Source organism: Barbus barbus (assembly GCF_936440315.1).
Source record: "Barbus barbus genome assembly, chromosome: 48".
Taxonomy (NCBI): Eukaryota; Metazoa; Chordata; class Actinopteri; order Cypriniformes; family Cyprinidae; genus Barbus; species Barbus barbus.
Genome location: NC_136726.1, coordinates 1,998,868 through 2,022,001, shown reverse-complemented (window position 1 = coordinate 2,022,001; position 23,134 = coordinate 1,998,868). Strand labels below are relative to the sequence as shown.

General features: G+C 42.0%; 1 protein-coding gene across 2 annotated transcripts in view; it reads left to right on the top strand.

The window, feature by feature from the left end:
* Window positions 1-308: 308 nt before the first annotated feature.
* Window positions 309-23,134, top strand: part of pamr1b (peptidase domain containing associated with muscle regeneration 1b) — a 142,614-nt gene continuing 119,788 nt past the window's right edge. For both annotated transcript variants that reach the window (XM_079411947.1, XM_079411948.1), the window contains exon 1: window positions 309-691. In XM_079411947.1, the coding sequence (XP_079268073.1) occupies window positions 556-691 (136 nt within the window). In that variant the 5' untranslated portion in view covers window positions 309-555. The remainder of the gene's footprint in view (window positions 692-23,134) is intronic.

Here is a 23,134-nt window from a genome sequence, read left to right as displayed (position 1 = left end):
TACGGTCATATAAGACACTGAGCAATTGCATAGAAAGTACTTTGGACTTAAGTGGGCAGTTCTTGGCAAATATAAGTTGCAAACTCAATCAGACTTTATGCTACTGGTCAGACGTCAGGCTTTGTGAGTCTGTGACCATTTATTCCTAAAACAGAATAGAATAGAATGATGTTCTTGATCAGTTATTTTGGTTGTCTTAAAAACAATTTTTTTCCAGTGAATGTATCCTTTATTCTGAAACAGTGAGGGTGTTCTAACAGCAGAGTTGTTGATTAGCGGAGGCTCTTACTTGCTGGAGTGTGAAACCTGAAACCAAGGGAGGGGAGAGAATGAGAGACTTTCTCTTTTGAGTACAGTAAATTTAAAGAGAGAGGGAGAGTGTGCTGAATGTGTAAAGAATGCAAGAGGTTTGGGACAGAGAGAAACTGAGGGAGTATGCATAGAGAGGGAGAGAGAGAGAGAGGGAAAATGTGAGTCAGGAGGGAGGGAAGTAAAGAGGAGAGGTGATGTCAAAGCAGTTGAGCTCAGAGAGTAAACAGAGCTAAAGACAGCAGCATGTGTTTATCTATTCAGCTGAAGGGGCGCAGCCAGCGGGCAGGCCACATTCTCTTCTTGAACCAAATCTCTGCACCCTGCAGTACCCTACTCATCATTTTCCTTCTGTCAGCTCAGGGGACAGCCTGGCCATATGGTAGGTCTGATTTAATTGCTTTCAATAAGAGTCACACTCTTTTGTTGTCTGAGAGTCAGTGTCAACTGAGCTGTCCCTCACACACTTTCTCTCTCGGTCTCTGTCTTTTTTTATGCTTGAGGTATAGGAACTGTACCAGTCTTTATTTGTTTCACATTACAGTAATTAATTGTAATGTTTTAGTAAAAAAATACCCCATCTGAGGTAATGGAATGTGAAATGTGAAAATGTTTTTGAGAGGGTTAAGAAGCATTAATTTTTAGAAGTGAAATGGGTGAAATTTATTGTGTTGCTTTGTATGTGGATTCAACTCTATAAATCTAATTAAACTGAACAGAGTGAGTAAATAACAAACGTGAACTGAAACCATAAACTTCATAATACCTATTCAAGGGATCTTCCTGTCTTAATCTTACAGACCCCAAGATTAGATACATGCTGAGACTTTTTCAAGCATAAATGAAGAGACAGATCACTGACTTTGTATTCCCTTGCTCACCACCCTTTGGCAAAGACCAGGGCCAGGCAAAGGGGAAAAAAGTAATTTCCACGGAACTCTTCCCCTTCACATTCACATCCTCAAGTCACATTTTGAAAACAAGTATTTGTTCAAGTAAAGATTATGCCTTACCTCATGTACAGACATCCACAAAATATGTTGGACAATCTACTGAGTTGCACAAAACATCCCTCAAGCAGAGGCTAGTTAGGGAGCAAATGCATTCATACTGGACTGTGGTTTCATTTATGTGTGGTCTAAAACATATAGAGCTTAGTAGTGCTTATTCAGAGTGAGAGTCCTGCTAAAACCCAGTGGAGTTTCATGTTCCATTGCTGCTAAATCATTCCGAGCTGTGGAATATCCAGCCACTATATTAAAGTGCAAAATTTGAACTTACATGCCAATTAACCCTTGTGTGGTGTTCATATTTTTGTTAGCCAGTGTTCGTGGGTCTGGTGGACCCCCCCTGCAGTTTTGGGTTTTTAATTCAATACAATCAAAAAGTCTATGTTAAAATACTTAAAAGATGTTTACTTCATCCCAATTACAAGCAATATAAACAGCACAAGGTAAAAATTGTCCCTTTACCTTTGTTAGATCACATTTATAAATTAAAGTGCTACAACCTTGTGCGGGAGCCGCAGGGGCAGAAACACAAAGGTTACACTTACACTCACACTCTCACAGACTCTCTTTCTCTCATACACATAAACACACATACACATACTAATAGCAGGCCCAGACAATAGGAGGACAGAGTGAAGGTACACAGGACCTAAAATTTCCACTCTTTTATTAGCCCTGGGTAACAAAACATCCTGTATGTAATATAAGTTTGTGTGTGTGTGTGTGTGTGTGTGTGTGTGTGTGTGTGTGTGTGTGTGTGTGTGTGTGTGTGGGGGGGGGGGGGGGGGGGGGGGGTGTACAGGGAGTGTTCATTGAAAATTTGTTCTGATAAATGTTCTTCACAGAAAATGAGCCAAGGCCAGTGAGTCTGAGTTTGAAAAAATAATTAATACATTTACATTTATTCATTTAGCTGACGCTTTTATCCAAAGCGACTTACAATTGCTATACATGTCAGAGGTCGCACGCCTCTGGAGCAACTAGGGGTTAAGTGTCTTGCTCAGGGACACATTGGTGTCTCACAGTGGATTCGAACCCGGGTCTCTCACACCAAAGGCATGTGTCTTATCCACTGCGCCATCACCACCAATAGTATCATTTTTCTTATTACTATAATAATTATTATTATAGTAATAATTTTTCTTTTGATAAAAACTGAAAACATGTCCCACAGACCCGAACACAAAACAAGGGTTAATATTGACTGCAAAAAATGCTGAAGTAATGCTTTATTAAACTCAAAAGTTTATAATCACTAAGAATGACATCTGCTAAAAGCATATTTTATTTGCATATGCTATCTCCAATTCACTAAACTGTGCAGTTCAGGGCATAATTATTTAGGACGGTGGTTCCCAACCCTGTTTCTAGAAATATGGTGAAATGAAGAAAATTATTTTTGCAGTGAGGGATCTGGACCTATTATTTTGAGAGTATGCCTAAATGTAGTTTTGTTGTAACATTATAGATTTGAATCTTAACTAGACATTGGACAGGAACCTACCTTGGCTAGACTGAGAGCACAACAGTTCAATGTATAAGTGTTTTGATATTTATAGCTATAATAACATTATTTAATGCAGTTCTCTTCATGAGACCTATTGAACATGAGCTCATACCAGAACTAAGCTCTGGTATAATAATAATAATAATAATAATAAAAACACTGAAACTCCAGTATGCCTTTTGCTATAAAAACTGAAATGGTTACAAACACCTCCCACACTACTGTTCCCTGTTTTTCTGAAGTTCTACACAAACACACAAATATGAGGTCATCCGGTGATTAGATCACAGCACCAGAATATTTTCTCTCTTCCATGTGAGCTGTGCATAAAAGTGAATTTTGAAGGTACTCAACCATGGCTAAACTAATCCTGGACTTCTTATTTTATGCATTTCTAGTCTGTCTGTGTGTGTTACAGTTTGTCATATAAAACCACTAAAATGTTGTTGTTCCGAGCTTTTTTAAGGGCTGAGGGTAGTGACTACAGATTGCAGCTGATTGAGTGATGATTTCATACAGCTAGAGGTTAACTTTTAAATTTTTACTTTTACATTTTTATTTTTAAAGTTTTACTGGTAAATGATTAGAAATAATGTCAATACCAAAGCACCTCAGGAAGCGACCTTTAAAGACTATTAACTGTTCATTTCATTATGTTCAGATCTCCAAATGAAATCTCTCTGGAAATACATGAGCCAACCTGGCCAAATTCTTTTAGAATGGGCTCAAACCAACACTCAGTGATGACTATGTTGGATTTCCTGACTAGTTAGTTTGTGCATAGACAGAGAGTTGGAGAAAGCCAAAAATGATCCTTTATAGATGTTTACAGGGTCTACATATCACTTACATGTAAATACTCCTAAGAGTTACAGTATTCCATGTCTAAGATGTCACAGCCATTTCACCCTGTAGCTCAAGACTGGTTGCCCACTGAAGCTAAACAGGGTTGAGCCTGGTTAGTACCTGGATGGGAGACCTCTTGGGAAAATTAAGTTGCTGTTGGAAGAGATGTTAGTGAGACCAGCAGGGAGTGCTCACGCTATGGTCTGTGTGGGTCCTAGTGCCCCAGTATAGTGAAGGGGATACAATACTGTCTTTCAGATGAGATGTTAACCTGTCAACCTTCGCCCCCCATTTTGGGCCTCACAGGTGAAAATAACCTACCTAAATTAAAACGGTAACAGTTCCTGACAAAGTGTGCTACACAAACAAATTAGGTATCTTTGGAAAGAAGACACTCTAGGCTTTACAATCCATCATCCAGAGTTGATAATGCTCAAAAAGATAAAAAGTTATAGACACTGACGTGCCTTGAAAAATATTTTTCCACACTGAATGTTTTTTTATTTCATATACAAATACATTAAATAAGTCCTGGAGCAATCCAGAAAAGTAATGGATTGAAAGCCACATGTCTCATGAGTTTATATTTCAAATTTGAAGAAGATACCATGAAAAATGAGATTCCTGCAATATTTTTTCTGAAACTATTTATAGCCCCCCCCCCCCCCCCCCGTTTGAGGAAAAATAAAGACCAAATGTATTGCAGAATTATACAAACTATTTTAGTCATTATACATATTCCTGCATAGTTTTTCAATTATAAAATAATAGACAGAATTTTAGACATCATATAAGTGATTTATTTGAGCACTAAAAAATACAAAAATAATTATTTGAGTAATAAAAAAGGAACAAAAATAGAAAAAAATTGCTTTGTATATAGTATGTATTCTGAAGTATATATTCTGATTGCCAGACATAAACTGATATTGGCAGACATGGTCATCCAGTCAGTAATCACACGCTGATGTGCGTCCATACAGATGATAATCATACAGATGGGCCATATAATCAATAATAGCTGATCATTGAATCACAATGATAGCCGTCATAGAGTCGCTAATAAATACGCGGATGTGCGTCCATACAGATGATAATCATGCAGATACGGCCACATTCCCCACACAATACACACACACACATATAAAAAATGTTGAAGAAAAAAAAAAAGAATGTTTTTTTATGGAAAAAACAGATCGCTAAGTTACGCCCCGCTCAGATGACAGCTGCGTCACAGCGTGCGTCACGTAATTTATTCCATAACAGACGCGAACAATAACTCTCCCGAAGAAATAAAATGTAAACAAAGGAATAGTCATCCTTATTACAATGTTATTGTTTCGCTGGACTAAAAGTGCTCGCTGGGATAGACAGCTCCTTCTGTGGTCCCTTACCTCTCTAACTAAACTGGGATTTCAGCAGTGGACACGTTTGTGGCACGTGGTACGTACTGCTTTTTTATTCTGCATGTTTTGATGTGTACTGCTTACACAAATGTAGCAAATACATTCCTTATAAACTTTCCATCGAAAAACAGCGATCTGTCATCAATGCTTGAGGCTTAGACCTTCAGAATGATATATAGTTTGTCAAGATTAACTTTGTCCTGTTTAATTTATTCTATTAGAAAACAATGACACATGCAAACAAAGAGCGTTCAGTGTGCCGTCGATCTGGCAAAGGTTAACAGGTTAAACTGAGGTCCTGACTCTCTGTGGTCATTAAAAATCCCATGGCACTTCTCATAAAGAGTAGGGGTGTTACCCCAGTGTCCTGGCCAAATTCCCTCCACTGGCCCTTGTCAATCATGGGCTCCTAATAATACCCAGCCATCGAACTGGCTCAATCTTTCTCTCCTGTAGCTGGTGTGTGGTGAGTGCACTGGCGCCATTTTATCCTCCAGGTGGATGCTGCACACTGGTGCTGGTTGAGGAGAGATCCCCTCATATGACTTTAAAGCGCTTTGGGTGTACAGCAATACACAACAAAACACTATAGAGATATACATTAATTTATTCAGTATAGTAATATTAATTCATTTATTCAGTATACTACTATTACTTGAGCTAGCGGGATTTGAAACTCATATATATTTGAGCCACATGAAAGAATGAAATACATGTCCACAGAAATGCATAACATACAGACCCATCAGGTAACTATGTACCTTTACCCACCATGGTAATAATAAATACTTTCTTCAAAATATTTGTATCACATGCATTGTTGTACATTTTAACTGAAAACAGACATAAATCTTAGGATATTTTAATATTATACGAGTACACTGGTAACCTGTAGCCTACCTGGATCAGAAAATGTTTTTTGCTTTCCTGAGTGCAGACTATTCAAAGGAATGCTTTGAACTACAGGGATAACTGTGATTAGAGATTTGTTTGCATAAAATATCCTATATACAAAAACACATTTTCTGTGTGAGATATAGACTACAATTTATCTCCATAGAATTCCAACACAGGCACACCTCATTCTGCTTAATGAAGTACTGATTACGTGATCACCTCAATCAAATCTAATTTAATGAGTATCTTATTTAATGAGTAACAAGTATAAAATCCACTGCTGTCCTCATCACTATCTTCTTGCAATAGGACCAGCTGGATGGCAAAAACAGTGCTAGTAGTACCTAAAAAGTAATTAGAATCAAATAATAACCATTTACCATTCCAAAAGGGTTGAAAAGTTTAAAGTGAGGAAAAGAAGTGTTCATTACTGGCTTTACTGGCAGAAGGATACAGTGAGCGTCAGGTTTCTCCCATCCTTAAAATTTCAAAGACAGCGGGTTAAAAAGAACAAGGTCAAGCTGCAGACATTGAAAACAACAAAGCAGACCGGCAGAGGACAAAAACAACTTGCTACTGATGACTGCCATGACTGCCAACTTATTTAAATGTCCCTCAACAACATAAAACTGTCAACCAACAACTGTAGGAGGACATCAAGTGGGAAACAGAAATGGCAAACAGCAGCTGGGGTAAAGTATGCAGTGAGAATGGTTTTAAACTGGCTCCTAGGGGCAGGGCTGAAGTCAGAGCTAGAAAAAAACTTCATCATTGAGAAGCAAAGAAGAGCTAGGCAGAGGTTTGCAAAAGATCCTAAGGACTGGACCATAGTGGACTGGAGTAAGATCATCATCTGATTTTCAGCTTTGCCCAACACCTTTTCATCTGATGGTTAGACGGAGACTTGGAGAGGCCCACAAGCCACAGTGTCTCGCACTCACTGTGAAATTTGTTGGAGGATTGGGGATGATCTGGGGATGATCAGCAAGACTGCAATCGAACACATTCATCTTTGTGGAGGGCCTTTGTCCTGAGAGAAAACTTGCTTGCTTCTGCTCTGACAATATTCCCCAACTCTGAAGACTGGTTTCTCCAGCAGGACAGTGCTCCATGCCACACAGCAGGGTCAATCAAGGTATGGATGGAGAACCACCAGATCAAGACCCTATCATGGCCAGCCCAATCTCCAGACCTGAACTCCATTGAAAACCTCTGGAATGTGATCAAGAGGAAGATGGATGGTCACAAGCCATCAAATACAGCAGAGCTGCCTGAATTTTTGTGCCAGGAGTAATGTGATAGACTAGTGGAGAGCATGCAAAGATGTATGAAAGCTGTGACTGATAAGCAGTGTTATTCCACCAAATATTGAATTCTGAACTCTTTCTAAGTTAAAATGTTAGTAATGTGTTGTTGTTTTGCTGTTCTAACTTGTATTCTTTGCTTTATTTGAGGTCTGAAAACACTGCGTCTTGTCTTGTCTTTTTTTGTTTTGTTATTTTGACCAATATTTCTGCAAATAAATTCTCTAAATGGCAATATGTTTATTTGGAATTTAGGAGAAATGATGTCAGTAGTTTATAGAATAAAACAAAAATTGTTAATTTTATTTAAACACATAACTATATACATCGTAAAACCAGAGAAACTGATAATTTTTTATAATTTTTTTTCCAGATCTCTATTTTCATTTACCTACATTAATTTGCTCCATCAATATTTCCACATTTACATCAAATATCTTTTTTTAGATGAAAACAAGAGCTGTAAAATAAATTCTTTCTAAATAGTTGTAATTAATTTCAATTGTTTAATTGTATGTATGTTATAATGTAAACAGTTTAATAAAGCTAAGTCAACATTGTTTACTCATAATAAAATATACTGTATGTGCTGCTGATAGACACCAAACAAATAATGATTTATGCAACACATACTTTTTACTCATCTCACTTGCGTAAAAACAAATTCAGCACTGAATAAAAATGCACAGGGAAATGCAAATCTGCAATAATTAAATTGTATGTTAAATATTACAGTTAGCAGTAACAATGTTACCAAATAAAGTTACTAAACCATATTGTCAGAGTCACCTCGGTCACCGCAGTCTCCACCAACGACACTCACTAGATACCAATCCCCTGATTTCTAATCACCGCCACCTGTCAGCACTAATCAGCAGCACTATATCCCTGCACTCCTCCCATTCCCTCACTGTCTGGTCTCAAATATTCCATGTTGACTAACCTCACCCACTTACCTTTTGTCTACTTACCAGTTGCTCCAGTGTTCCTATCCCTGTTTTCCACCGCTCCAGTTCTCCACCATCTCCATGCTCCGCTGTTACCTCTGGATCCCCTGGAAAAAGGAAAAAGGACATTCATACTCAGATAAGCCCCTAGAGACATTCCCATTCCCCGCCTGCTTACCTTACCTACATTCTGCTCATCTCATTCCCCTCTGCTACTACTCAATAAACCTGTTGATTGTATTTCACTTACCTCTGAGTCTTGTGTCTATCTGCTGACAGAAGACCAGACCAGAACCAACGACAGGAGACGGAGTTCCCGAACCCCGCCGCAGCTATCTCTCCGGTCTCTCTCAGCTCACACACCCTCAATCTGCCTCTGCCAGTCCCAAGGCCATCCCTGCTAACTGGACGGTCATTGCTCTGGGCACGAGCCATCTGGAACACACAGACCACTATATTTAACTCTTTCGATGCTTTCTCTTCCCACTTCAAGGAGGTCTTCAGCTTATCCACCGGCTCGCTCTCCATTGCTGACCAACTCATCCGCCTCCGTCAGGGAAATTCTTCGGCCAGTGACTATACCCTGCAGTTCCGGACTCTGGCGGCCTCGTGTGGATGGAACGAGGCAAATATTCTGATCTACTCCCGGAACCTGGCCGAACATCGCCATCATGTGACGCAGGTCCAACGCCAACTCAGAAAACACCACCTCTACCTGAAGCTCGAGAAGTGTGAGTTCCACCGCCCCATGGTCCAGTTCCTTGGCTACATCCTCAGTGTGGACGGGATCCAGATGGACCAGGGGAAGGTCCAAGCCATCCGGGACTGGCCCCAGCCTCAGTCAGTAAAGGAACTCCAACGATTCCTCGGCTTTGCAAATTTCTACCGGAGGTTCATTCTGAACTTCAGTCTCCTCTCAGCCCCCCTCACTTCCATGCTCCGTCAGAAACCCAAGTCTCTGACCTGGAACTCCGAAGCTCGAGCCGCCTACAAGAAGCTCCAGGAGGCCTTCTGCACTGCTCCCATCCTCTCACATCCCGAACCCCAACTACCATTCATAGTGGAAGTGGATGCCTCCACCACCGGCGTGGGAGCAGTGCTGTCTCAATACCACGGAGAGCCTCCCCGACTCCACCCTTGCGCTTACCTTTCCAGGAAGCTTTCCCCAACGAAGCGGAACTACGATATTGGAAATTGGGAGTTACTCGCCATTAAACTGGCGCTGGAGGAATGGAGACACTGGCTGGAGGGAGCTCGACACCCCTTTACGGTCATCACTGACCATAAAACCTGGAATATCTCCGAAGTGCTAAGAGGTTAAACCCCCGGCAGGCTCGCTGGGCCCTCTTCTACACCCGGTTCCAGTTTTCCATCATGTATCGACCCGGAGATAAGAATGTCAAAGCGGATTCCCTCTCACGTATCCATGCCCCCGATGAACCCTCCACACCTGAACCCATACTCCCTCCAGCCATCCTTGTAAGCCCCATCTGGTGGGCCCTGGATGAACAGATCTGCATCGCCTCCATCACCGAACCCACTCCGCTGGGAGGCCCAGAGAGCAAAACCTACGTGCCCACTTCCTTGAGGACTTCCCATCTGGGCTCCCTGCATGCTTCCCCGGGCTCTGGACACCCAGGCAGCCAGCATACTCTCTCGCTCCTCCAAGCTCAGTACTGGTGGCCCAGTATTACCCGGAATGTCTCCCAGTACGTTCGTGGATGTTCAGTCTGCGCCATCTCCAGGACCCCACATCACTTACCCGCTGCAAAATTAGTCCCATTACCCATTCCACGTCACCCCTGGTCCCACATCGGAGTCGACTTTGTCACAGATCTCCCCAAGTCAGAAGGTTATACCTGCATACTCGTTGCAGTTGACAGATTCTCCAAAGCCTGCAAGTTAATTCCCCTCTGGGGTTTACCCACAGCCCTCGAAACGGCAGAGGCCCTCTTCCATAATCTCTTCCGCACCTTCGGCATCCCGGAAGATGTCGTCTCCAACCGTGGGCTACAGTTTGTCTCCCGTGTCTGGAATGCTTTCTTCAAACTCCTCAATGTCACCATCAGTCCCTCCTCAGGGTATCACCCCCAGACTAACGGCCAGACTGAGCGGAAGATTCAGGAGATTGGGAGATATCTCTGAGCCTACTGTCATGACAACCGGCACAGCTGGAACCGATTTCTCCCGTGGGCCGAGTATGCACAAAATTCCCTCAAGCAAACCACCACCGGCCTCATGCCTTTCCAGTGCATACTCGGCTACCAACCCCCTCTGTTTCCCTGGACAGTAGAGCCCTCTGACGTTCCAGTTGTCAACCACTGGTTCCGAGTGAGCGAGAGAGTTTGGGACTCAGCTCATGTCCAACTCCAGCAGGTAGTGCGGAGACACAAGACCTATGCAGATGCCCGTCGGTCTTCCACCCCCGTCTATCGTCCTGGAGATAAGGTCTGGCTCTCCACCCGGGATCTGCGTCTCCGCCTGCCTCGCCGGAAGCTTGGTCCCTACTATATTGGTCCCTTTACCATAGAGAGGCAGATTAATGAGGTCACCTTCCATCTCCAACTCCCTGCATGGTATCGTATCCATCAAGCATTCCATGTCTCACTCCTTAAGCCTGTCTCTCCCTCTGTCACAGAACCCGACGAGCCTGCAGTACCTCCTCCTCCCGAGATCATCGAGGAGCCCCTAGTCTACAGGGTGCAGGACATCTTGGACTCTCGGCGACGGGGTGGTTGCCTGGAATATCTTATTGACTGGGAGGGATACGGGCCGGAGGAAATATCCTGGGTGACCCGAGACGATGTGCTGGATCCCTCTCTCCTGGCCGAGTTTCACCAGAACCACCCTGACCGTCCTACATCCAGAGGCCGTGGCCGACTCCATCGCCGTAATAGGGCGTCAGGAGCCACCCCTGGAGTCACCACATTCTCCACCAACGACCCTCACCAGATCCAAATCCCCTGATTTCTGATCACCGCCACCTGTCAGCACTAATCAGCAGCACTATAACCCTGCACTCCTCCCGTTCACTCACTGTCTGGTCTCAAATATTCCATGTTGACTAACCTGACCCACTTACCTTTTGTCTACTTACCAGTTGCTCCAGTGTTCCTATCCCTGTTCTTCACCGCTCCAGTTCTCCACCGTCTCCAAGCTCCGCTGTTACCTCCGGATCCCCTGGAAAAAGGAAAAAGGACATTCACACTCAGATAAGCCCCTAGAGACATTACCATTCCCCGCCTGCTTACCTGGACATTCTGCTCATCTCATTCCCACAATAAACCTGTTGATTGTATTGCACTTACCTCTGAGTCCTGTGTCTATCTGCTAACACATACACTGTGTCCATATCATATAACTCTGAAGAGTCTGCATTTACAATCTCAAACATTAGATTTTGGTGTGGGTAGAGTGGAGAATGAATGAAAGGTCTCCCACAGAGGTACACAATGATGCAGGGATGCAAGATATTATCACAATGAATATAATCATAATCAGCCTATAAGGGCTTATAATGTAATCATTGGCACCAGCCCCATGTGAAAAATTATGCTAATTTTGCCTTAAACGATAAGTTGATTGTGCAACTTCTTGCACAACTTTCATGTGTGCAAGAAGTGCTAAATGTTAAAAACACGATAGCAGTGTGGTCATTCTTTAAGTGAACCTTTTCCTGTCTTTTTCCTGATTTTGGATAATTGATTTGAGAGAGCGATTACAGAATGATCCATCGGGTGTGCAAAACCTGTCACTGTGTGTGCAGCAGCAACATACTCCCTTTCCTAGTGCGCACTAGGTAGGCAGCTTTATAGATTTAGAGAGGTGCTGTAGGCCTTCTTGATAGACTAAAAAAAGAAACGTAAAATACACAATTTATTTAAAATTTTAACAAAAAAATTAACAATTTAACCAAAAATAACATTGTTACATGATGAATAAATATCACAAACATGACTTTAAATTAAATAATTAAATACAGTTTAATAATGTATAACTTTAATCCAATAATTTTTATCTGAGGCTAAACGTGGCATCCTTCAGCTTGAATTTCATGAGTTGATGACTCTGTTGCTGTAGACCACCTACAAATTTGAAATCTATAAATTCGGGAAAGCCGATTTGTCACCAGCAGAGACGGACTACAGCTGCGTAAGTGTTTTGAATAACTTGGTTGCAGTTCTGTTGTTTTAATAATTTACTTGCTACTAGGAAGGAATAGTTCGTTTCTACCTATTTCTACTCTGCATTTTCGCTGTTTTTTCTGTTAATTGCACTTACTGGAAATTAGAATAATTTGCGCCTCAGGTGAGAACGAGCCTTTGTGTTTGTGCAAAGTGTTAGTTTCGTCTTGAGCTATCTAGCAGTCCTTTAACCTTATTGGCTGGGCTGATCAGAAGCCGGCAACAGCTGTTTTCACTCTAGTTTCTTAGACTGTATTTAGTTGATGTCAGAGCGCTGACGCGGAAGCGTCCAGCCTCCTCGTGTGAAGACCAACGAGTGTAAAGACAGACGACTTTTTCCTGCGCGACTTTGACCGAGCAACGACACCGAGCACACACTTAAGTATCCTTTATATCTTCCCTCACGCTTTCCTATCCTCTATCATGTGTTTCCAAACCATTCCAGTTCTCTCTCTACCTCGCTCTAAAAATACATGCAGAAGGTCACGTAACCCTGCCAACCTGCGCACTATCTCTACATCTTCCACTGCACCTCTTTCTTTCTCTGTAGGTCTTTGGAATTGCCAGTCAGCTGTCAACAAAGCCGACTTCATTTCTGCATTTTCCTTGCATTCCACACTCAGCATCCTGGGCTTGACTGAGACCTGGATTCGTCCAGAAGACACGGCAACCCCAGCTGCTCTCTCTCACAATTTCTCTTTCTCTCACACCCCTAGGCAAGTTGGCCGGGGTGGGGGCACTGGCTTGCTCATTTCTAACAATTGGAAATACTCTACCCACTCTCCCCTAGGCAATCTCAACTCATTTGAATCGCATGCTGTTACTGTGACAGCTCCTATAAGACTCCAGATTGTGGTAATCTATCGTCCGCCGGGCCAAATACCACCAACCTTCCTAGACGAGCTGGACGGACTGCTGTCGTCTTTCATGGAGGATGGCACTCCACTCTTAGTCTTCGGCGATTTCAACATTCACCTAGACAGGCCTTATGCTACAGACTTCCAGTCACGCCTAGCTTCATTTGATCTCAAACGCCTCACCACAACTAGCACGCACAAATCTGGTAACCAACTCGACTTAATTTATACACGCAATTGTTCTACAGATAACATTCTGGTACAACCACTCCATATCTCTGACCATTTCTTCATTACATTTACGTTACATTTTGCAACTCAGGTGCCACCATCTCCCTTACCGGTTACTTTCAGACGCAACCTACGCTCCCTTTCCCCCTCCCTTCTTTCCTCTGTAGTATCCTCCTCTCTTCCCTCGCCTACCCATTTCTCTTCTCTGGATGTAAATGCAGCCACTGACACTTTATGCTCTACCTTAACCTCTTGTCTAGACGACATCTGTCCTCTCTCCTCTAGGCCAGCACGGGCTGCTCCTTCTAACCCCTGGTTATCCGATGTTCTTCGTGAGAATCGGACCAAACTCAGAGCGGCAGAGAGAAAATGGCGCAAATCAAACGATCCGTCAGACCTGAGTAGGTATCAGTCTTTGCTTTCATCTTTCTCTACTGAAGTCCACACTGCCAAATCCTCACATTTCCACAACAAGATCACCAGCGCTCCAGACATGCGTAATCTCTTCAGAACATTTAATTCTCTCCTCTGTCCCCCTCCTCCACCTCCCACCACTTTGATAACCGCTGATGACTTTGCCTCTTTTTTCACAGACAAAACTAGAACAATCAGCAACCAGTTCTCAACTCCGCAGGACCTCCGATCAACCACATCCACCGCTCCAGCTCCCATCTTCTCCTTCTGTCCTCTCACCGAGGCAGAAGTATCCAAACTTCTCCTCTCCAGCCATCCTACAACATGTCCTCTCAACCCGATCCCCTCACATCTTCTCCAAACAATCTCTCCCACACTCTTACCGGCACTCACACACATTATCAACAAATCTCTCCTCACAGGCATCTTCCCCACAGCATTCAAGCAGGCTCGGGTAACCCCACTGATCAAAAAACCTACATTAAATGCTTCTCTTTTAGATAACTACAGACCTGTCTCTCTCCTTCCATTCATAGGGAAAACACTCGAACGAGCTGTCTTCAACCAGCTCTCGCGGTTTCTTTCACAGTACAACAAGCTGGATGCTAAACAGTCAGGTTTCAGGAGTGGCCATTCAACAGAGACTGCGCTACTCTCAGTCACTGAAGCCCTGCGAACTGCAAAGGCTGATTCCAAATCGTCAGTCCTCATTCTGCTGGATCTCTCTGCTGCTTTTGACACCGTCAATCATCAGATTCTCCTGTCTACACTCTCTTCACTGGGCATCACTGGAATTCCACTTCGCTGGTTTGAATCCTATCTCACCGGTAGATCCTTCAGGGTGGCCTGGGGAGGGGAGGTATCCAAACCACATCAACTGATCACTGGAGTTCCTCAGGGATCGGTTCTTGGACCCCTCCTCTTCTCCACGTACACTACATCGCTGGGTCCCATCATACATGCACATGGCTTCTCCTATCACTGCTATGCCGATGACACGCAGCTCTATCTCTCTTTTCAACCAGATGACCCAACGGTAGCTGCACGGATCTCAGGCTGCCTGGCGGACATCTCGGCATGGATGAAAGAACATCACCTACAGCTCAACCTGGCAAAGACGGAACTTCTGGTCTTCCCTGCCACTCCGACTCTACGGCATGACTTCACGATTCAGTTCGGCTCATCAATGATTACCCCATCAACTTCGGTCAGAAATCTTGGTGTAATCTTTGATGACCAGCTGACCTTCAAAGAGCACATTGCAAAGACTGCTCGTTCCTGCAGGTTTGCACTACACAACATCAGAAAGATCAGGCCCTTTCTGACAGAGCATGCTGCGCAACTTCTTGTCCAGGCCCTGGTTGTTTCTAGACTGGACTACTGCAATGCTCTTCTGGCTGGTCTGCCATCAAACGCAATCAAACCTCTACAAATGATTCAGAATGCAGCGGCACGACTGATCTTCAACGAGCCCAAAAGAGCGCATGTTACACCACTCTTCATCTCCTTGCACTGGCTACCAGTGGCAGCTCGCATCCAGTTCAAGTCACTGATGCTTGCGTACAGATCTACCACAGGCTCTGCACCCTCCTACTTCCACTCACTATTACGAACCTACATCCCCTCCAGAAGTTTGAGATCTGCTAGTGAGCGACGCCTTGTGGTACCATCACAGAGAGGCTCAAAATCACTCTCCAGAACATTCTCGTTTACCATTCCTGGCTGGTGGAATAATCTTCCCACCCCTATCCGGAACGCCGGATCTCTGGCAACCTTCAAGCAACAACTGAAAACTCATCTCTTTCGGCAATACTTGACTTCATCCTAAACTTAAAAAAAATAAATAAAAATAAAAAAATTAAAAAAACTTTCCCTCTATCTTTCTCTCCACCTACTAGTTTGTACTTATTTGAACAATGACTGAGACTTGGTGTTACGAGCACTTCCTCTGTCTGACTGCCTCTTCAAGATGAATCGCTTTTTGTATTCCCCAATTGTAAGTCGCTTTGGATAAAAGCGTCTGCCAAATGACTAAATGTAAATGTAAATGTAAATAAATAAAATATTTAGGTTGCTACTGCATTTGTCTAAAAAAAAAGAAAATATTATTGTTAATTTAATGGACTCTCAATAAAAAATAAATTAGGAATTTAACATTATTTAACATTTACTGGAGACAATAAAAACAGTTTTCCTAAACTACCTAAAATACCTAAAATAATAATAATAGTAATAATAGTAATAATAATAATAATAATTTTTTAAATATTTGCACAAGAGAGATAAGATATATATATATGTATCAGCATTAGTTATCGACCAAAATGTGCTGAAAAATATTGGCATATTGTGTATGTGCAAAAATTCTATATTTTGCATCCCTACAATAATGTGAAGTCAAGTCAATACTATTTGTATAGCACTTTTAACAATGCAAATTGTGTAAAGCAGCTTTACATCGGCTTGATATAAAGCTGGGTGGCTTTTTTTTTGGGCCCTTTGTCTCTCAGGTGAAAATCACTTAATATTGAAGGCCATTACCACTCCCTCGCATATTGGCTTTCAATCACAAAAGATGTCTTTAAAAATTTTAATCAATGTATTGTTTTCTGTGAGCAAATAAACAAGATGATTTTCACATAATTTTGAAGCAAAAATTCTAGGCTACAAGATCCAGTTCTCAAAAGTCTTGTGAACAATTGTTCTGTGTGTGTTTTATGGTCTTATTTCAGTGACTTCAAAATTTTAGTTTTTCACTAACCACGCATAAACGTTGATTTCTCAAAAACACAATCATGTACATAAATGCTGCTAACATATTATTGTAGCCCAGTTTGTGCTGTTTACAGTGTTATTAGACTTTAGCCATTTATATTTTTATATAAAACCACAAATGTCATGTCGAAAGTTCTCCAGGCCCCCAAAACACCCTCAGACCCCAGAGGGTTAATAAAATGAGATACCATTTAATTGATAAATGCTATCTCAGGGAAGGAGAAGTCAATACTAATAAATGAAAATACAAAAAAGTGGTCACATGACCCACAGGGGTCCATTTTAGGTGTGTTTGACTTCATGCAGCGCTGTGCAGACCGATCGGCGGCTGACATGAAGCCAGGTAGAAATTTTGTCCAACTTGAGAAGGCGTCGACGCCACGTCACTGTCACGTGTGGTCTCAAAGTAATTTCAGTTTCTCCAGAGCAGCTGCAGGAGCTCTGCTGATAACACAGCTGTTTCACGATTGGCCAGATTCACCACATGACAACGATCACATGCGTATCTTCAATTCCAATAATGCTCACAAATCTTTGTTTTTAGAACAGTAAAAGCTTTTTACTGTAGTCACAATGTTATGTTAGTCACATTTATCAAAAACACTGATAAAAGCCTATTTAACCCCACTTCATTTGTATTTAAATAGTATATGTTAATGTTGAACTTTCTTGAACAGATGGCTGTATTAAGCAATATATAAAAAGTGTTCCCTGTTGATACTCCACTCGTACTGTGTCTTGTTAAAGACACTATGGGAAAAAGCCTTTTTTCTCCTGAACTGAAGCCTTATTCAATCACGCAGTGAAACTGCACGACTATTGGTTCGTGCAGTGTGTAAAAAAACTAACCAATGGGTCGGCAGCGAAGCTGCACGAGCCTATGGTGGTGAAGCCCGCCAGAGCCTGCCAGAATGGGCGGAGCCATCTGGCTATAAAGCGATAGGATCCTCAGATTTCTTCTCCTTCAGCGACGACGACTTCGTCTCCACTGATCCCAGAAGCCTACTCGCCATTGACACGCCTCGCAGCTGGACCAGCGAACTCAAATCTGCTCGGCTTTGTCGCCGCCTTTTCCCTGCGCTCCAGCATCGCAGCAGTTCTGGGCCCGTTCGCTGCTGCCTAAAAAGAGCAAATTTCCTGGGGTTGTTGCAAGTGCTGCGACCACGAGTGTGGCTCATGCAGGGAATCCTGCACGATGCAGAAGAGCAGTGAGCGTGCCGCCTGTCTGGGTCACGCCCATACAGAGACTGTGCGCTCACTGAGATGGAACAATGCCCTATTGGAGTACGAGCCCATTCTACTAGAGGCATCGCCTCGTCATGGGCTTGGTCTAGCGGTGTGTCCATTACAGAGATTTGTGTGGCGGCCAGCTGGGCCTCGCCGTCCACATTTGCTAGGTTTTATAAACTGGACGTACCGGCCTTACAGGCCAGGGTCCTCTCTGCTTAGATAAGCGTAAATGCATAGGTTGTGGGATCAATCCTGACAGAGAATTCTTGACCGCAAGCTCTCTGCTGGGTTCCTTGCATACTTCGGTCCTGGAAGTACTGAGTAGGTAGGAGTTACATGGAACGATCACCCAGGCCGAGGCTGAGCATAACTTCTATGTATTTAGCTCGCTTTAGCCCGGAGTATACTATTGCACTTCCCTATGGGTATTAAATGCTTATGGAGGTATATTATGCAGTCGTTCCTCTACCTTAGCACGGCATGATTGAATTGTGTTCCCAAAGCATCTTTAACAAGACGCAGTACAAGTGGAGTATCGACAGGGAACGTACTCGGTTACTAACGTAACCTCGGTTCCCTGAGATACGGAACGAGTACTGCGTACTTTGCCGTGCCAGGTAGCTGTACGACTCAGTCGTCGCTTCAGTCGAAGTAACCTGAGGATCCTATGGCGAAACGGCCGCTTTATAGCCAGATGGCTCCGCCTATTCTGGCGGGCTTCATCGCCATAGGCTCGTGCAGCTTCGCTGCTGACCCATTGGTTCGTTTTTTACACATTGCATGAACCAATAGTTGTGCAGTTTCACTGCGTGATTGAATAAGGCTTCAGTTCAGGAGAAAAAAGGCTTTTTCCCACAGCGTATTTAACAAGATGCAGTACTCGTTCTGTATCTCAGGGAACCGAGGTTACGACAATAACTGAGTACGTTTCTGTTGCTCATGAAAACGTTTCTGAAACATCTGTGTATTTGACAGATATTGCATTTAATTCACTTCATCTGTGATAGAGCATGCAAACACCGCGAGAGCATCACTACCGGGAGCAGAAAGTGTCTGACTTGACGTGTCCGTTTCCAACTCTGCCCCCAAATGCTCTCGGCTAATATTGTTGACCGCCATCTGTAGCCATGGTTCAAGTTGAACACACCCTTTGTTTTCACTTTCAGGACATGTGCACATGTCACGTGACTCCATATTTTGTCCAATGAAAAGTGCACTTTTCATCAAATTTCATTCATATAATTGCTTACAGAAGTTGGAGTCACCTTTATTGGAAAGTAAAGAAGTTGGTTTTTAGTTTGCACTGTCTTTCCTTAGTTGGTTGTCATGCTTATTCACTTGATTTAGTCATTATATTATGGTGTGTGTGTCTTTATTATCATGTGTATTTAATTTAGGTTTTGTTAGTAGTCCTGTGTCATCTATCTTGAATGTTTTGTACATTGCTCTGTTCATGTGGATTACCTGTAGGATTTATTAAATATTACCTATTTGCCTTCATCTTCATCTTTGTGTGTTTTTACAACCACAAACGTAACATACCGCAGGACAGATACTAGAAATACACTGTTTTAAAGGTATTTTAATGTTATTGTTTTTATTGTTTGTTTGTAGTAGCATGTTTATTAGGATTAATCTACAATCTGTCTACAATACAATGTTATCCAATAATTGCACTCAGACCCGGAGGATGACTCATTCAAGATGATCATAATTTGATCAGAAACTAGTTATTTTTGAATAATCAACTCTGGGCTTGGAATATTTCTTTAGTGTTAAATCAAATTTATGTCATTCAAATAAAGTAGCAATACAAACATTTCTGGTCATTTGATATTCTACTTAAATAAATAGAAATAACAAACCGATTATAATTATTATTTTTTTTTTTATGTAGTGATGGGAGAAAAGGTCTAAAATAAAATAAACTGATATAAACTATGACATGTCCAAATATGTTCTGTCATGACAACTCTCTGAGGGATTGGAATGGTAAGGATCTATTCCGCCAAGACCAAAGTTAATGTATTTGTTCTTGGCGGAATAGATCTGCTACGCTGCTGCTGCTGTGGCAGAACAAGTACCGAGACTTGCTACTGCCAATACATCCACAACATGCTGCTGTGATTATGTAAGAAATACTGCTGCTGCATATATAACATACATGAATAACCCCCGTGAATCACCTCGAAGCATACAGTTGTAACGATCAGCCTAACAGGCTGGGTTACAAAGTTTAAAATGGGGTCAGATTTTATTGTGTGAGGGATTTTGTGGGTGTTAAAAGAATGACAAATCAGAAATGTGTTTAAGAACGGTGTATTTACCAAGTTCACAGGTCTATAAAACAGCACAATAAAACCAGGAAAACTCAGTCTGTTAAAAGCATACAGTCCATCCCACCATTCCGAAAAACAGTACAAGAATCCCAGTGTGTTGAAACGTCCCAATGTGAGTGTTCACCAGTGTCTATGCAGTCCACGAGAACTGATAATCCAATTGGTTGCAGAGTTGTGACTGGAAAGGTAAGTCCACAGTTTGGAAACTCCACAATCCAGCAAGTTCTATTTAGTGATTCCCTGTTTGTTTGGCATGCTGCTCTTTTTTTATTTCGTTTTTTTTTTATTGAACAATCCTTAAATGTACAAACAACTTGGCAATGACAAACATCTTCACATTACAATATACAGAACCGGTGCATACAAATACAACAGAAAGAGAGAGAACAGAGAGAGACAATAATAATAATAATAATAATAAAATAAAATACATAAAACATTAAATGTGCTAGGGTTTTTCTTGTAAATCATATTCTATAATAATAGAAAACAGATTTATTGCATTCTTCCCCTTCATCACCTTAAGGGCTTTTGTATACAAAACAAACATATTATGAAATGCACAAAAGGTTGGTTTTACTTTCAAGTATTTAGATTTGTGTACATAAAACTTTCCCATCATAAGGATGCTATTAACCAGAAAATCATCTTTGCTATTGTTCATTTCAAGTCCATAGATAATGTCCTTTTAGGGTGAAGCTGTCAAGGTGACGCACCTTTGGATTAAGCCAGGAATGAATATCAGACCATAAAGCATCCACATACATACAATGAAAAAACAGATGATCCGTGGTTTCAATGTCATCACAGAATATACATTTATTAGAGTCAAATCCAAATCTAAGTCTCAAGTACTCACTGGATGGATAAATCCCATTTAAAATATTAAAATGAAATTCTTTAATTTTAGGAGATAAAGGAAATTTTATATATTTAGTTCTAAGAGTATGAATGTCATCTTTTCGGAAATAATATGAAATTACATTTCTGTAAACTACGATAGGATAAGAAATGTTGTTAAACCTATTTTTAATACTCTTATTTGAAAGTTGACCTTCTCTGAATTCACAACCTTCAATTAACAGTGGAGGTAAACATGGTAAACAAGGTCATGGGGTTAGAATAAAAGAGAGTTTCTTTGATTAGACAAATAATAGAATTAGGGATAGCTTTAACAATAGATTCAAATTTAGCCCGATTGCAACTTAAATATTTAACACAGAAATTATCGTATGATATAATACCACTATTCTCCATTAAATGGGACACTGACCAAATACCTTTCTCCATCCAGTCCTTGTCATACAATGATTTGTTTCTAACTGTAATGTATCTATTATTCCATAATGGTGTACTGTGTGGTGTAAAATTATGTTTATATAAAATCTTCCAGTATTACAAGACCTGTTGGTGAAACTGGGATAATTTAACTGGGAGACGTTGAACAGTGAAATCACAACTTAGCAGAAACTCTATTCCTCCTAATTTCTTGAATAACTCTCTGGGAATATGAAACCAAAAATTGTTATTGTTTAGTCAAGTCAAGTCTGCTTTATTGTCAATTCTTCCACATGTACGGCACATACATACAGAGAATTGAAATTGCGTTACTCTCAGACCCTTGGTGCATACAGTTAACATTAAACACTGACAGTAGACGTTCTAATACAGATAAATACAGTTTAAACATATGTACATACAACTATACATATATACAAATGAGGACATTTGTAGAAAAATAAAGAAAGAGATTGATAAAGTGGCATAAGGCACATGGCAGATAAGAGTGCAAACCAGTTAAATAAAACAAAACTGTGCAGATATATGTGTATATGTATAGAGTGTATATATATAGTGCAAGAGGAGCTTATCAGTCTGAGGACATTGTAGAAAAATAAAAAAGGAGATAAATAAAGTGGCATAAGGCACATGGCAGAATAGATAGAGTGCAAACCAGTTAAATAAAACAAAACTGTGCAGATATATGTGTAGTGCAAGAAGAGCTTATCAGTCTGTTAAAGTGACAAGAGAACAGTCTTTTTATCAGACTATCCGAAGAGGTAGTTTGCAGTCAATGCTGGATGAGGTAGTGATCAGTCCAATGCTGCACAAGTGACAGGTGCTGGTCACAGTTTTTAAGTGGGTGGGGGTCCTGTGGATGTGGGGAGCTGGAGGGGCGGGGTCGTAGTATCAGAGTTCAGTGTTGCATGGGGTAAAAGAGAGGAGGGGGGGCAAGGACAGGAGGGAGTTCAGCTTCCTGACAGCCTGATGTATGAAGCTGTCCTTCAGTCTGCTGGTCCTCGATTGGAGACTCCTCCCTGATGGCAGCAGACTGAAGAAGCTGTGTGTCGGGTGGGTGGGATCACCTGCAATGCGGAGGGCTTTGCGGGTGAGACGGGTGCTGTAAATGTCCTGGAGGGAGGGGAGAGAGACACCAACGATCTTCTCAGCTGCTCTCACTATGCGTTGAAGTGACTTGAGGCAGGAAACTTGCGTTACAAGTGCCATACCACACAGTGATGCAGCTAGTCAGGATGCTCTCGATGGTGCCTCTGTAGAAGGTGCACATGATTGGGGTCGGGGCTCTGGCTCTTCTCAATTTGCGGAGGAAGTAGAGACACTGCTGTGCTTTCTTGGCCAGTGCTACAGTGTTGTTAGTCCAGGAGAGGTCTCCTGTGATGTGCACACCCAGGAACTTGGTGCTGCTCACTCTCTCCACAGTTGATGGTCAGAGGGACATGCTGAGTGTGTACTCTCCTGAAGTCAACAACAATCTCCTTCGTCTTCACATTCAGAGAGAGATTGTTGTCACTGCACCACCCGGCCAGGCGGCTCACCTCGCTCCTGTAGTTTGTCTCATCTCTGTTGCTAATGAGAC